The following is a 13768-nucleotide window of genomic DNA, read 5'->3' on the forward strand; positions in this document are numbered from 1 at the left end:
GGTCATAAGCTTACAAGTTTTGTATTCAACATCTTATCCAGAAGCCAAAACTAATCAGCATTTGAACTCTAGTGTACATGACCTGTTTAATAAACCAATATTTAACCAACTTAACGTGTCCATACTAATGTATTCAACATGTATTTTAATGACCTATATTGTGCCAAGTTAGCTGACAACTATTGCAACATCTCTTTGTCACTGAAACAACTTTGACAAAAAAAGTTGTCAAATTGTAGAAATGGTTTTGATTCAGTGGCAACAACACATAGACATGACATACAACACTGTATCAAAGTAAAAGAAAACTTTGTCCATTTCTGGCATGTTGGCCACTGGTGGAGGGCAACAAATAAGTTCTCATGTGTTTACACAGGTTATACTTTCCTGAACTAGCTCCCCTGGGTCTGTTACCACACTGTCCACACACATAAGGTATACCACCAGTGTGTCTTGTTAAGGCGCGGTCACATTTCCCAACCCGGGGCCCGGCCGGGCAGTCGTTTTGAACGAAAATCATGATATAAGACAGCAAAACACAATAAAAGTTTTAGAAAATTAACCATGGGCACTATTTGTGTAAGCTCTTAACACAAATTGTTTATTTTTCGTTTGCGCAAACAACCCGGCCGGGCCCCGGCTTGGAAATGTGACCGTGCCCTTAGATGGCGGTACAGACTGGATTTGTCTGCAGCAGAATAGTCACACAGCTCACACTTGTAGGGTTTTTCCCCTGTATGAGTTCTCATGTGCCTAGATAGATCTGCCATTCTAGTTGTCCTGTACCCACATTCCCCACACATGTAAGGTTTATCACCAGTGTGGTTTGCTAGATGCTTGTCCAAACTGGATTTGTGTCAGGTAGAATAGCCGCACTGGTCACACTTGTACGGTTTATCTTCTGTATGTGTTTTCATGTGTCTAGATAAATCAGTCTTTCTCGCTGCCCTGTATCCACATACAGAACACATGTGAAGTTAATCACTAATGTTGTTTGATAGACATTTGTCCACATTGGATTCGTTTGCAACAGAAGAGTCACCCTGATCATTCATGTTTGGTTTCTCCCCTATATGAGTTCCCATGTGTCTAGATAGGTCTGCCATTCTAATTGTCCTATACCCACATATGCATTCCCCTCACATATAAGGTTTTTCAACACTGTGGTTTGCTAGATGTTTGGTCAAATTTGATTTGTCTGCAGCAGAATAGTTACACAGATCACACTTGTAGGGTTTTTCTCCTGTATGGGTTCTCATGTGTCTAGATAAGCTAAACTTGCTAGTTGTCCTGTACCCACATTCCCCACACATGTAAGGTTTTTCACCAGTGTGCCTTGCTAGATGTCTGATCAAATTTGATTTGTCTGCAGCAGAATAGTTACACAGATCACACTTGTAGGGTTTTTCCCCTGTATGAGTTCTCATGTGTCTAGATAGATCTGGCATTCTAGTTGTCCTGTACCCACATTCCCCACACATGTAAGGTTTATCACCAGTCTGGTTTGCTAGATGCTTGTCCAAACTAGATTTGTATCTGGTAGAATAGTCACACTGGTCACACTTGTAGGGCTTCTCCCCTGTGTGAATTTTCTTGTGTAGGTGTAGGCCGTGCTTATAGCGTGTCCTGTGCCCGCACTCTTCACATATGTAGGGCTTCTCAGCACAAAGTTCAGGCTTTTGACTTTCTACCTGTTCTGCATGTGATACTGATGATGTATTGTCAGTCTTTCCAACGTCCCCATCACATGTGTCCTCACAAGTCCCTTGTCCCTCCCTGTGCTGCTGCCTGTCCGTGTCTGTTGTCTTGTCCTCCATGCTGTTTTCTTGTTCTCACAATGTTCGGAGACCAGTTTGTACTTTTTTTGTGTGTCTTGTGGAAAAGAAATAACAACGATAAATGTTTGACATAAACAACGTCACCGACAACACTTTATGTTCAACCATTCTCAGGGGTAACCCCTCATTGTCGTTTGTCAACAACTGTAAAATATTTGCAGATAGGACGTTTTGTTTGATTTAGTTGATTGATTTTGATTTGTACACCAGCTCATTATGTACCTTTGTCCTTTTTATTATTATTATTACTTTGTTTTATTGTTTCCTTTTATGTATGAGGAGAGGGCTGACATAAAGTTTCATAACTTTTTGCCCAATCCTCCAAAAATATATGTGAATAAAATAAATAACGATAAATGTTTGACAGGGTGGTCCACAATCTTGTCTTGTCATATAAACCATTCAAATCCAACAAGGAGTGTTACAGATACCCATACTTCCCAAGAACAGTTTTGGATTGCAACTCACTGCCATATTCAACTACCCAGATACAAGAACCAAACAAAGAGGTCTCCCAACACCTGTCCTAAGGAATTTATAGATCACCAACTTGTCTTGTTCACTAGTACAGACACTAGTGCACTCATCTCTCTTTTATCCATTTTGTAATTATGTTTTGTTATTGTGTTTTACTCGTTTGATAGTCATGTTCTTGAGTAGAAGGCCTTACATATTAATTGAGCTTTTTGCCTGATTCTCGTTAAAGATATGTGATTCAATTAAAATTAAAAACACCTGAAGAACCAGTATTAGTGACTCCCTATAACTATAGCCATTCTGTTGGCTTGCGTCTAAAGCACCCTCATACCAAATTGCAGGTCATTAGGAGCCAATGAATAATGTACAATAACCATCCAACCATAACCATATCACAAAATATTTCTTTGGGTCAAACTATCATGACATTTTCTCTTAGCCTGGTTACTAGACCTACTTTTTAGTTCCCGTCCTATCCTCTCTGCAAGGAAGGGCTTGGGAGATAAATATCATGTCTGGTAACCAGGCTAATCATCTATTGGTTTTTGGAAAAATTACAGTATATATGAGTGCATATACTATAGGTAATACGATGACATATTTCAAGCGTTGCCCCCCTCCCCATCCACCCTCACCTATATACAGCGGCTTGCGACCGCCACTCTAACCAAAATACGTGTACAGCAACGACCTACTAGTAGTAAAGGTATTGCTATTCTTACCTCGTCAGTGTTGTCTACAAATATCACGAAACTGTGTCATACTGAGCAGAGAAACGAAAGAACAAAGCATTTTTAGTGGTAGCTGGTCTCCCTCGTACACCTTTCGGGTCAAAGGTCAAAGTTTACAGTCCTGATTACCCACCAAATTACCGGTGACATTTTACGACTGACTGACATAGACATGCCAGATTTGTTATAAATGCCTGGCCCTTTTGTATGTAACATTTTTAGTAATTGTAACAGAAAAGAAGAACCTGATGGAAAATAAAGTTACAGAAACTCTATTATTCATTCATGAATGGACATGACATCCCCTGAGTCACCTGACAAGTCTGGCTGAGAACCGCCCTGGGTGGATAACTCTTGTGGACAGTTTAGTTGCCCCGACGGCAGGACAGACTGCTATGGGACCGGTGAGGTGAGGTGAGGTGAGTGCAGTGTAGGGTTAATCTCCAAGCAGATGTTAAGATGCTATGTGTAGGATTGAAACGTATTACTGAAAAATAGGAGATCAGATATGGTCCAGATTCACCCTTCCCACATCTGCTTGGAGACTATAAGAGTAGAGTAGCTTATACAACAACAAGACAGGCAATGAAAATATACGTTGCCATGGTGACGGTGGTTGATGTTAGGGTTATTGTTTGCATGGCACTGCCACCATTTCATGATTTTGAGCAAGACAGATACAGTGCACTCCTCCCCCAAGTGTATAGTGAACGAGCCCCGGGGTCACAGAAAGTAGGGCCATCTGGGGCAGACAGGTCTTCTGGGTCTTCCCAAGGGTTTCCAGGAATGTGGGCATAGATGTGGGTCAGAGACATGCCTGTGGACATTCCATTCCTGTGGACAAAATGCCTGTACAATTCCTAGAATTCTTGCCAATTGCACACTGTACCATTAGGCTCCTCCCTGAGACGTCGCCAAAAATCAGAGATTGTAGACCTTCGGAAAGTATTTGGGGTTTCCGCGAATGACCTCCCTGTCAATCACCTGTTACTAAAATATCCACCCACCCACCCACCCACTCTCCCTGCATCCGTCCTTCACTTCAGAAAAACATACACCATGAACCTTGACATACAAAACAACAGCGTCCTTTTCAGAGATATGCCGCCTAGCGTGGGTTGCAAATTACCAAGATAGACAGGCAGGACGTATGTATATTTTTGGAGAAGGTCGTGGATTTTATTTTACGGGAAAGAGAGAGCAAATGTTTTTGCCCAGAAGGAAGATTTTCTTATGTTTTGCTGTTAGCCTAGGGGGAAGACAATGAAAAAGAAAGTGGACAATGTAGTGTTTTTTTTTTCTTTCTTGGGGAAGGGCCATGTATTTGGTGGGCTTAGAGGTAGGGGTAAAATCATGTATTTTAGCACATCTAGAGGGTCATTTTTTTATCTCCTTCACCTTGCCCTGTTTACATAAAACATTGTTTACATGACAACAAAAACACGCCAGCAGCGCCATTTTATGGTCTACTGTCTGGCCCAGTTAGCTTGGGCAGGTGTATTACATTGTGTATTAACTCTCAAACGTCCTAGACCTTTTGTATGGGGCAATATTGTATTAAAGACCACGCATCCAAAACTATTCACAGAACTAGAAAGGCAGTGGATAAATTCCAAGATTTCAAAATGTTTTGTGTTACATCGAAATTCTAAACTTCCCAGTTAGCTTGGGCAGGTGTATTACATTGTGTATTAACTCTCAAACGTCCTCGACCTATTGTATGGGGCAATATTTTATTAAAGACCGCGCATCCAAAACTATTCACAGAAAAGCTGTGGATAAACGTAAAGATTTCAAAATGTTTTGTGTTGCATCGAAATTCTAAACTTGAATCATAGGTAACGCTTGAGTTCTAAAACAATCGAACTTAGTTGTATCACCCAAGGACCGTTATACACAGAATGTCCTTGTACCACCACCTGTTCCTGAAACTAGTCGGTAATCAGTGCAGAAGAGGCGAGCATAATGACATCAGCAGATTGGTCTGAGTTCGGAGAAAAATAATATCTGCGAGGGCCAAGACTGGTGGTCTGTGCAACAATAACACGTGACAAGCTACGTGATGTTGCAGGGGTATCATTTTTCTTGCTTCACTCCGTCGTCGAAGGGTGCCAAGAATCGCAGCATCAGTTTTAGCTGCCTCGAGATACTTACTTACAGCTCAAGATCCTTCCTACGCCTTTAGGCCTTCAGGGCGGTGCCTATCTCCGTTTCAATAGCCCTTAGGCCACGCAGCTCTGCAAGCACTACAGCAGGGGCCAGTCAACTAGTTGTATCCGGAAAACTTCAGGTAAGGCAATCTTTGAAAAAAAATAAGTTCGATGACAGAATATTAGCAATTTATGAGGATGAATATTATTTTTAAAAACGTGTTCGAGAAGATATTCTTCTTGCCATTTTTTTACCGTTATGGTGACTATCTATTTTGCACGCCTTGAAATGTCGACAAAAATAGTACAAGCAAAGTGTGAGTTTTATGACTAAAGGGAGTCCATTTTCTTGCTCATATTTAACAGTAGATCTAGACTGTATTAAAACCACAGATCGCATGCACAAGATTTCACAGCAGTAGCAAAATAACATGTCACGGAATAGCTAAAGGGGAGCCAGACAATTAAGTTGTGTGGTTTGTATGGCAACACTGTATACGAAACGGTAGCCTAGGTGCCAGACTGTTTCAGGGCTTATCTAGGTCAGCTACTTGGATCCAGGGCAAGCATAACCCCAAGTAAATTCTACTTGAGCCCCCCGCCCCAGGTATTCAGTATTAGGTGCAGTCTGAAACCAAATATAAAAAAAGTCTATATTGTTCCGTAAATAATTTCATCAGGTTGGTTAACGAATGAATAACAAAGTTCTTTGATCACAACCATTTATTTTTCACAAGCCTACATTTCGATGACCGGCTGTCATCTTCATCAGGGCAATTCTGACTGGTTTACTGTGCACTGACGCTAGATGTTACTTGGTGCATAGTGCACTAAGGGTGTTACATAGCGTACTGAGTGTGTTACATAGTTCAGTGCACTATGAACTATGTAACACCCTTAATAATGCACTATGCACCAAGTAACATCTAGTGTCAGTGCACAGTAAACCAGTCAGAATTATCTGGTTCGCTAAAGAAGATATGCGCTTTCATGTGGTCATCAGTCGTCCAAAGGGGTCAGGGGTCACTTCTCAGTGTTCGGACAGAATTGATGCATGGTTCCACTGCATAGGATATTTTTATTTTTGTCCAAATATACATCTTGACCTACCCTGCCAATGTTTTTCACGGTCTAAACTCAGGTATATGTCCTTTGATCCCTTTTTTGGCATAATTCCCATATATTAACATGGGAAAGTGCCCAGGTTAGACCATGGCCTCTGTAAAAAATCATTGAGGCATGTTGGATCCAAGGAGCTGGTCTATGTAGGCCCTTGAAAGAGTCTGCTAGCGAGGCTAGCGAATCAGTTGCAGGCACTAGTTTTGCGTGCATTGAACCCGTGGTTTTCTATTATATAACAAAATTTGTTTTCCCTTTCTGTAATGAGTATATATCAGGGTTAAAAAGAATTTCCACTAGATTCTTAGTGGCATGTTCATTTTGAGATTGTGGACCTATTCCTACATGAAACCTTCAATTAAATGGTGCGGTATAAGTTTGTTTTCTTGTTTGTACATGTAGTATAGATGGTTATGCATTTTGAATTCACTGGGAACGTACAGCATAATATAGCGCCCGGTCACATATATACATCGTGCGTTCGTCGCACGACGTCGCAAACGGAGGGCACGCATTCAGCTTGGGTAGCTAGTAGTAGTCTTAGATGTGTCCTGTAAAGTTTAACTGTCTTGTTACAGAAAACGCTGTCTTAGGTCCTTGCCGACGGTTGATTTATTTTGTTACAGCCTGCTTGAAAATTCTACTGCGTCACAAATCTGACAAATTTGTGGGGTCGAGTGGCGTAGCGGCAGAGTGCTCGACTCGGAACCAAGAGGTCCTGGGTTCGAGTCCTGACATGTCACCGATCTTGTACCCATGGGAAAGGCACTTTACACGACTTTCCTCACTTCACTCAGGTGAAAATGAGTATTGTATTGTCCCCTTTGTTGGTGACGGCATTAATATAAGTTGAAATAAAAATGAGTGTGCTGTCACCACGTCTTGTGATTACATGTTGGAATATAAAAAAAATCGGACAACGGCCTACGAAGAATTACACCCTGTGGATACGTTGTAATTTTTTTTGTATGTAACTAGCATAATGTTTTTTGTTGTAATTCTTTTTTTCTTCAATACTAGTATTTCTAGATCAGCCTGGCGTTTCTGATGTCTGACGATAATAAGGGATGGGAGTGACGTGGACGCCTGTATACACCAACCAGTCTACAAGTCACCAAGCAGCCAAGAGTAATATCTTATTAGACTGAAAACAACATAATAGGTTTACTTTACCATCTAGTAGCCAATGGATATAATTATTGTATAGTTATTATCAATAGTATCTTTCCTTGCTTGTATCAACCATTGATTGTTCTAATGTACTAGTCGTTTTCTGAAACTTTTTTTCATTTTCAATCATTTGATAACGTATGTACCTACTAGACATTCGTTATCACCGAACATGCATGTTTTTGTGAGTTTTGTAATTATCTTTGCACGTCTAGTGCATAACAGCAATGCGTCAGATCTTTCAGAACTGATAGTTCAAGGATGTGTTTTAAAAAATCCCCAAAGTTTGATAGAATTACACTGTGACAACAAAGGCTTAAAAAGTGTTCCTAAAGATCTACCCAAATCATTATTCGAACTTAACCTTCCAAACAACGCCTTAACTTCATTCCCTTGTACCCCTTTGCCTAAAATAATTAAGATCGTCCTACGAAATAACAAAATCAAAATCATTTCGTGGAGGTGCCTGAAAAGCATGCCAAGGTTGATAAGTTTAGATCTGTCGTATAATCAGCTCGTATGCGTAAACTTTTTTCCTCTCAAGAGTTTCTTGCCAAACTTCAGAGAGGCGAACATTTCTTATAACAAACTGAAGACTATATCTTCATGTGACATAGGAGTCCATAACAGTAGTTCGACTGCACCATTTACAGTTAGAATTGGGGGTAATACTTTCCATTGTGACTGCGACTTAGCCTGGCTTGTCAAATTGGCAAGGAATGCTTGGCGCTGCCAGTCTGAACTCTCAATTTTCTGTTTCGATCTCTTGACAAAAGACTTGATGGCGCTCGAGTTGTACCGGCACCTGTCCCTGTACCGTTGTAAGACGCCCCCTAGCGTCGCTGGGGTGGAGATACACCGACTGGATGTCTCTGTGTGTTTTTCCCAGAGGAAATCTGGTAGAAATGACACACTAAACCTAAATAAAGCCTGCTCTCTGAACAAAACGTGTTCCTTAGAAAGTCGGGATGACAATACGACGTCTACGGTTCTTACTTCAACTTTGCCGGCACTTACAACTTTAGCCAGCGTTCCGAAACTTTTGCAAGCAAGCAATGAGCCTAAATCAGTACGGCAGACGACTGAAAAATATCGCATATCTCAAAAGCTAAATGTCCTCTTTGTCACCAATGCGTTTACAACAACACCAACAAAAACAACAACAACAACAGCAAAAACAACAAGGACGGCTCCAAATACCTTTCGAAAGAAAATAGTTTCAACAGGCACGGCTACGAAAGAAGTGCACAGTATTCACTCTGTGTCAGAAATGATACAAACCACACAGACTTTACAAAAGTCACTCCCACAACCAGTGGCCACAGTATCAGGATGGGTACTAACTCTCATAGCAGTTGTAGTGATTGTTGTCTTCTGTGGATGCATAGTCTTGGCTGTGTTTTGTGCGATACGTTGGAAGCGAGTGGCCGCTAAAACTCCATCACATTTTTACGTATCGAGTGGCCATATTGGAAACAACATTTCAATGGCCACTCCCCAAAGTAACGTGAACCCTGGTGTCGATCAGAATGGGTACAGAAATAGTCTGGAAACAGATTCGTGTGGATACGACAGTATCCCTGACGAAGTTACACCTTACGTGCAGTCGTACAGGTTTGAAGTACCGCAGTATGATCTTTGCAACATTCCATCTGAAACGGGGGCTCAGCGCAGGAAGAAACATGACACAAATTCCTTACGTGGCTACGCAAACAAGATGGCGGCGGGCCAAGTCGTAAACAACACTACCACAGTCAATGTCAATCAGACAAAACATTTCGATGATGAGAAAGGGTCTAGCGAAGAGTCAGAAGACGAAAGCATCTATGAATCTGTACCCCCAAAAATCCATGCCTATGTGAAGTCGTATGCTTGCGATACACCACAATATAATCCTGGTAATACGGAGGTTAAAATCAGAGCAATGGGTAGGAAGCAAATCGACAAAAACGCCTCAGACAGTCACGTTCAAAACATGGCTGCCGCCCAATTTTCAACCAATACTCCCAAACTCAAAGTTAAAAACAGCCAGAGAGACCAATTTGATGACCAGACAGATTGTGGCAAGGATCTGGAAACAGGTTACGAGTCCCACGTTTATGAAACCATACCCAAAAGAATTGAAGCTTATAGGAAGCCATATACGTTCGATATTCCCCCAAATCACTCTGATGATACGGGGATAGAACCCGATTACGCTACCTGCTCATATGACACTGTACCAAAGCAAGCTGAAACTTACAGAAAGTCGTACACTTTCGATGTACCCCAGTATCATCTTGGTGATGTGGCAGATGATATGAAAGCAAAACGCAGAAAGCATCCTTGCAAAAACGCCCCAGGCAGTCACATGCACAAAACAACTGCCGGGCAATTTAGAGAAGACTTGGAGTCAGATTACGCCTCATGTACGTATGAAACCGTGCCAAAAGAAGTCGAGGCTTACGGAAAGTCGTACACTTTTGATGTACCCCAATATCACCTTGGTGACGATTCAGTTGATATCAAAGCAATTCGTAAGATGCTTGACAGAAATGCCTCACACACTAACGTGAACAATATGGCGACTGCCTCAGATGTAAACAGTGTTAGTCAGAATGACCAGATTGGCAATGATGCAGTGACAGATTCGGATTATTACCCATATGAAACTGTACCATAAAGAGTCCAAGATTTTATCGTACTACTAGAATGTATAGTTTTAGTAAGACACTACTGTTATTTTTACCTCTTTGTACATGTATGGTCCGTACTTAACTTGTAAGAGCACAAACGTACTATAAAAGTCTTACATTCAAAGTCATAAAATTAATGTAGGAATGTTTGAATTCAATACTATTTCATAATAATGTAACAAGTTTAAAACCAAAGTAGCAATGTGCACTATTCACTGTCGCTATGCCTATTCCGTGAATCGTTTTTAATTGGTGTGTTAATGGAACCCGTATTCCAAGCACGGTTTCTGTAGTCTTAACATTTGATACTTTTTAAAAGTATTTGTTGTAACTATATGTTGGGAACAGTGTTGTTTCCGATTATTGTTAGAATATTTTGAAATATACAATAATACATTTAATTTGTTTATGATAGGCAAAATTTATGTGTTTTAGTGTGTGTATGTAAGGAAAGAGATTGTAGTCCTATCACTTTTGAATAGATGTTTGCATATCAATGGTGACTTGTAAAATGTTATGGCATGATAGAGTGATTTCTGGAAATACACATGGCATATTGTGGTTCGGTTTCTTTGATACCATTTATTAAGTACATTTACGTAGTAATAAAATCCACTAGAATGGCCATAGTCGAAAGTTACTGTCGTAATTCCAACCCCAACCTACCTACTGGCCATACAACTTGAATACAAATACCAAATATCATCCCCCTCCAGTTATGACAAGTTACAAACACCCCACAAGCATCACAGACACCACGAGGCACATAACCTCCAGGGCAAAGGTACAGCATTCGACTCCATGTGAACTTTTACCTGCCACGCCCAATTATCGCCGCCGTTTTTCCAGTTTAGTACATGACGTGAATGGGACCCAGGCTGTGCCATTCACTGTCGTCTTCATAAACAGGTATGTCATTAATGGTCTATAACTGAGATTAGGACCGAAACACATCTGATTTTGTGGTAGTTATTTTGCAGATATCGCAGAGTATGTACGATTTGTTGACTAGGACGAAGTATCAAATTTTGTTTGACATGTTCGGCAGGAGTCCTCGAGGGAGTGACAAGTCAACTGTGAACACCGCTCTGCTGTCCTTTGTAGTTCACCAAGCTGCTACCGTTTGTTACTGAAAAGCACAGTTTATCAAAACGCAGCTTGTTCTACTGTTAGATACATGGCGGAGTTTTCAGAGGCATGGGTTGGGCGTGTTTACCTACATTAACATGGCCCAGAAGTTAACGCCATGATATAACGATAAAATGATCTTTTTCTGTGTAGCCGGTATAACCATCCTTTGCCTTTGTTGTAACACAATGGATTGCTTCGCAGGCGCAGTCGATCCTTGGCAGACATTTATGTTGGAAAATTTCTAGCTTTTATTAAAACTAAGATTTTGATAGATATGTTTATCAGTCAAATCACGTATGTCACTAACATCAGAGACAGACTAGAGAGTCTTGTTCTATAAGAACCTTCAGGCGTAGTGACGTCACACAGGGTATACATATTAATGAGATACGCGTTCAATCGCCTGCTAAGCTCGACGTGTTTGGCGACGCCTCTATTACGAAGCGTTCTTAACTCACCATAAGAACTATTTCGTATTTCTGAATGCGTGAGAGCTCAACTGAGGAGAAATTTGGCATGGAGGATTTGAAAACAGTTCGAAGTTGGATTACTCAAAAAGGTGATGCTGTAACACATGTATGTGTATGTGGGAGCTGAGATGAAGCCCACTTGTGTTACATGAAACATCCCAGAATCATCACATATACACCACGCACCACATAAACTTCAGGGCAAATGTGTAGCATTTGACTCTATGTGAACTTTTACCTGACACGCTCAAATATCGCTGCCGTATTTTTAGTTGTGTACATGACTGTGCCATTCACCGTCGTCTTCGTGAACAGGTATGTCATTAATGTTCTATAACTATGGTCTATAACTAAGATTAGGACCGAAATACAATTGATTAAGTAGTCATTTCACAGATATCTCAGAGTAGGTACAATTTTTCTGAGACGAAGTATCAAATAGGGGGAATTTAGCTTAACATGTTCGGTGGCACTCCTCGAGGGAGTAAACAGATCACTTCTGCTGTCCTTCATAGTTCACCGTTGCTACCGTTAACGTTTTTTTTTACTAAAAATTACATTTCATCACAACGCAGATTTTTCTGCCAGAGAAAATTTGTTAGATACATGGCGGAGTTTTCAGAAGCATGGGTTGGGCGTGTTTACATACAGTAACATGGCCTTCGAGTTTAAGCCACATTCCGACAATAAATTGATCTTCATCTGTATAGCCGGCACAACCGCCCTTTGTTGTAACACACTGGATTGCTTCGCATGCGCTGTCGATCAGTGGCAGACATTTATGTTGGAAAATTTCTAGCTTTGATTAAATCTAAAGACTTTATAGATATATTTATAAGTCAAATCACGTAATGCGCTAACATTAGAGACAGACTAGAAAGACCTGTTCTATCAGAACCTTTAGGCGTAGTGACGTGTCAACCATTCAGTACATGTGGGTTTGGTTCACGTTATAGGGTATACATATCAATGAGACATGGTCTGACGCGTCCAATCGCCTGCGAAGCCGCGACGTTTTTGGCGACGCCTCTATAGCGGAGCGTTCTTAACTCACCGTAAGAACTATTTCGCATTTCTGAATGCGTGAGAGCTCAACTGAGGAGAAATTTCGCATGAACAAATCTTAAACAGTTCAAAGTTGGGTTGTTTGAAATGGTGATTTTGTAACACATCTATGTGTATGTGGAGGCTGTGTGTTCTTGTGAGCTCTTTTATACAAAGCCTAAATTCTCTGGATTCGAATCTAAAACTTTGCTTCCTGTGCATGCCACAGGGACCTGACCAAGAATCTCAAACCATGTTCCGTGCTGTGTCTGGCGTAATCCTTCGCCCATCCTTCCACCGGATGATGAGGTCTGCCGTCTTGTCGAAAACCGCCCAACGCCATTGTTGTGGTATTGAGGGGGAATGGGTGAACCAGCATACATCGAAAGTGTGCCTAAGGACAGAGGAAGGCACTTTGAGGGGCGAGTATATCACAGCTGTGGCTGAAGTACGCATTGATTGGTTTACATGAAATCATTATATTTGTGGTTCAACTAAAGGTCATAGAAAAAGGATCTAAAATTGTAATAAAGATTTACTTTTTTGAACTTTTCATACGTGTGGAAGTTTTAAAACAATGAATCAGCTTCATCCTGATGTCTGCTACCAACGTTTTAGGTTGATTGTTACTTTGTTGTGGTCCAGGATGATTATGGAGGGGTAGTGGAAAAGACTGAGCCCTTAGTTGGGTTTCCACCCCTAAAGGACAGCGGAACCTTCGGTTGGGTTGTCAACTGGCTATCAGACGACGGGCAAGAAACGAGCACCACCACGTGGACAGGTCAGTTTATATGCATGTTAATAGTTTGATGTATGTAACGTTAATGTTTTCATATAAAAAGATTTGTATCATACATATTTGCCCTGTTGGACTGAATAAAGGCAACAAAAATTACAAATATATGATTGTGTGTATATATATATATATATATATATATATATATATATATATATATATATAAC

At 40.8% G+C, this 13768-nt stretch overlaps 2 protein-coding genes and 1 pseudogene across 2 annotated transcripts in view; 2 read left to right on the plus strand and 1 right to left on the minus strand.

Moving 5' to 3' along the window:
- Positions 1-661: 661 nt before the first annotated feature.
- LOC109476549 lies at positions 662-3148 on the minus strand (annotated as a pseudogene).
- Positions 3149-8266: 5118 nt separating this feature from the next.
- On the plus strand, positions 8267-10147 carry LOC109476483. The gene is made up of 2 exons (XM_019777419.1): positions 8267-8306; positions 8874-10147. The coding sequence occupies exons 1-2, from the start codon at positions 8267-8269 to the stop codon at positions 10145-10147; spliced, it is 1314 nt and encodes a 437-aa protein (XP_019632978.1).
- A 2911-nt stretch (positions 10148-13058) lies between these two features.
- LOC109476586 (fibropellin-3-like) overlaps positions 13059-13768 on the plus strand; it is a 1197-nt gene continuing 487 nt past the window's right edge. The window contains exons 1-2 of the mRNA XM_019777572.1: positions 13059-13253; positions 13451-13590. Coding sequence (XP_019633131.1) covers positions 13059-13253; positions 13451-13590 — 335 coding nt within the window. The remainder of the gene's footprint in view (positions 13254-13450; positions 13591-13768) is intronic.

This window comes from Branchiostoma belcheri, unplaced genomic scaffold (genome assembly GCF_001625305.1).
Source record: "Branchiostoma belcheri isolate BF01 breed outbred unplaced genomic scaffold, Haploidv18h27 scaffold38, whole genome shotgun sequence".
In the NCBI taxonomy this organism is placed as follows: Eukaryota; Metazoa; Chordata; class Leptocardii; order Amphioxiformes; family Branchiostomatidae; genus Branchiostoma; species Branchiostoma belcheri.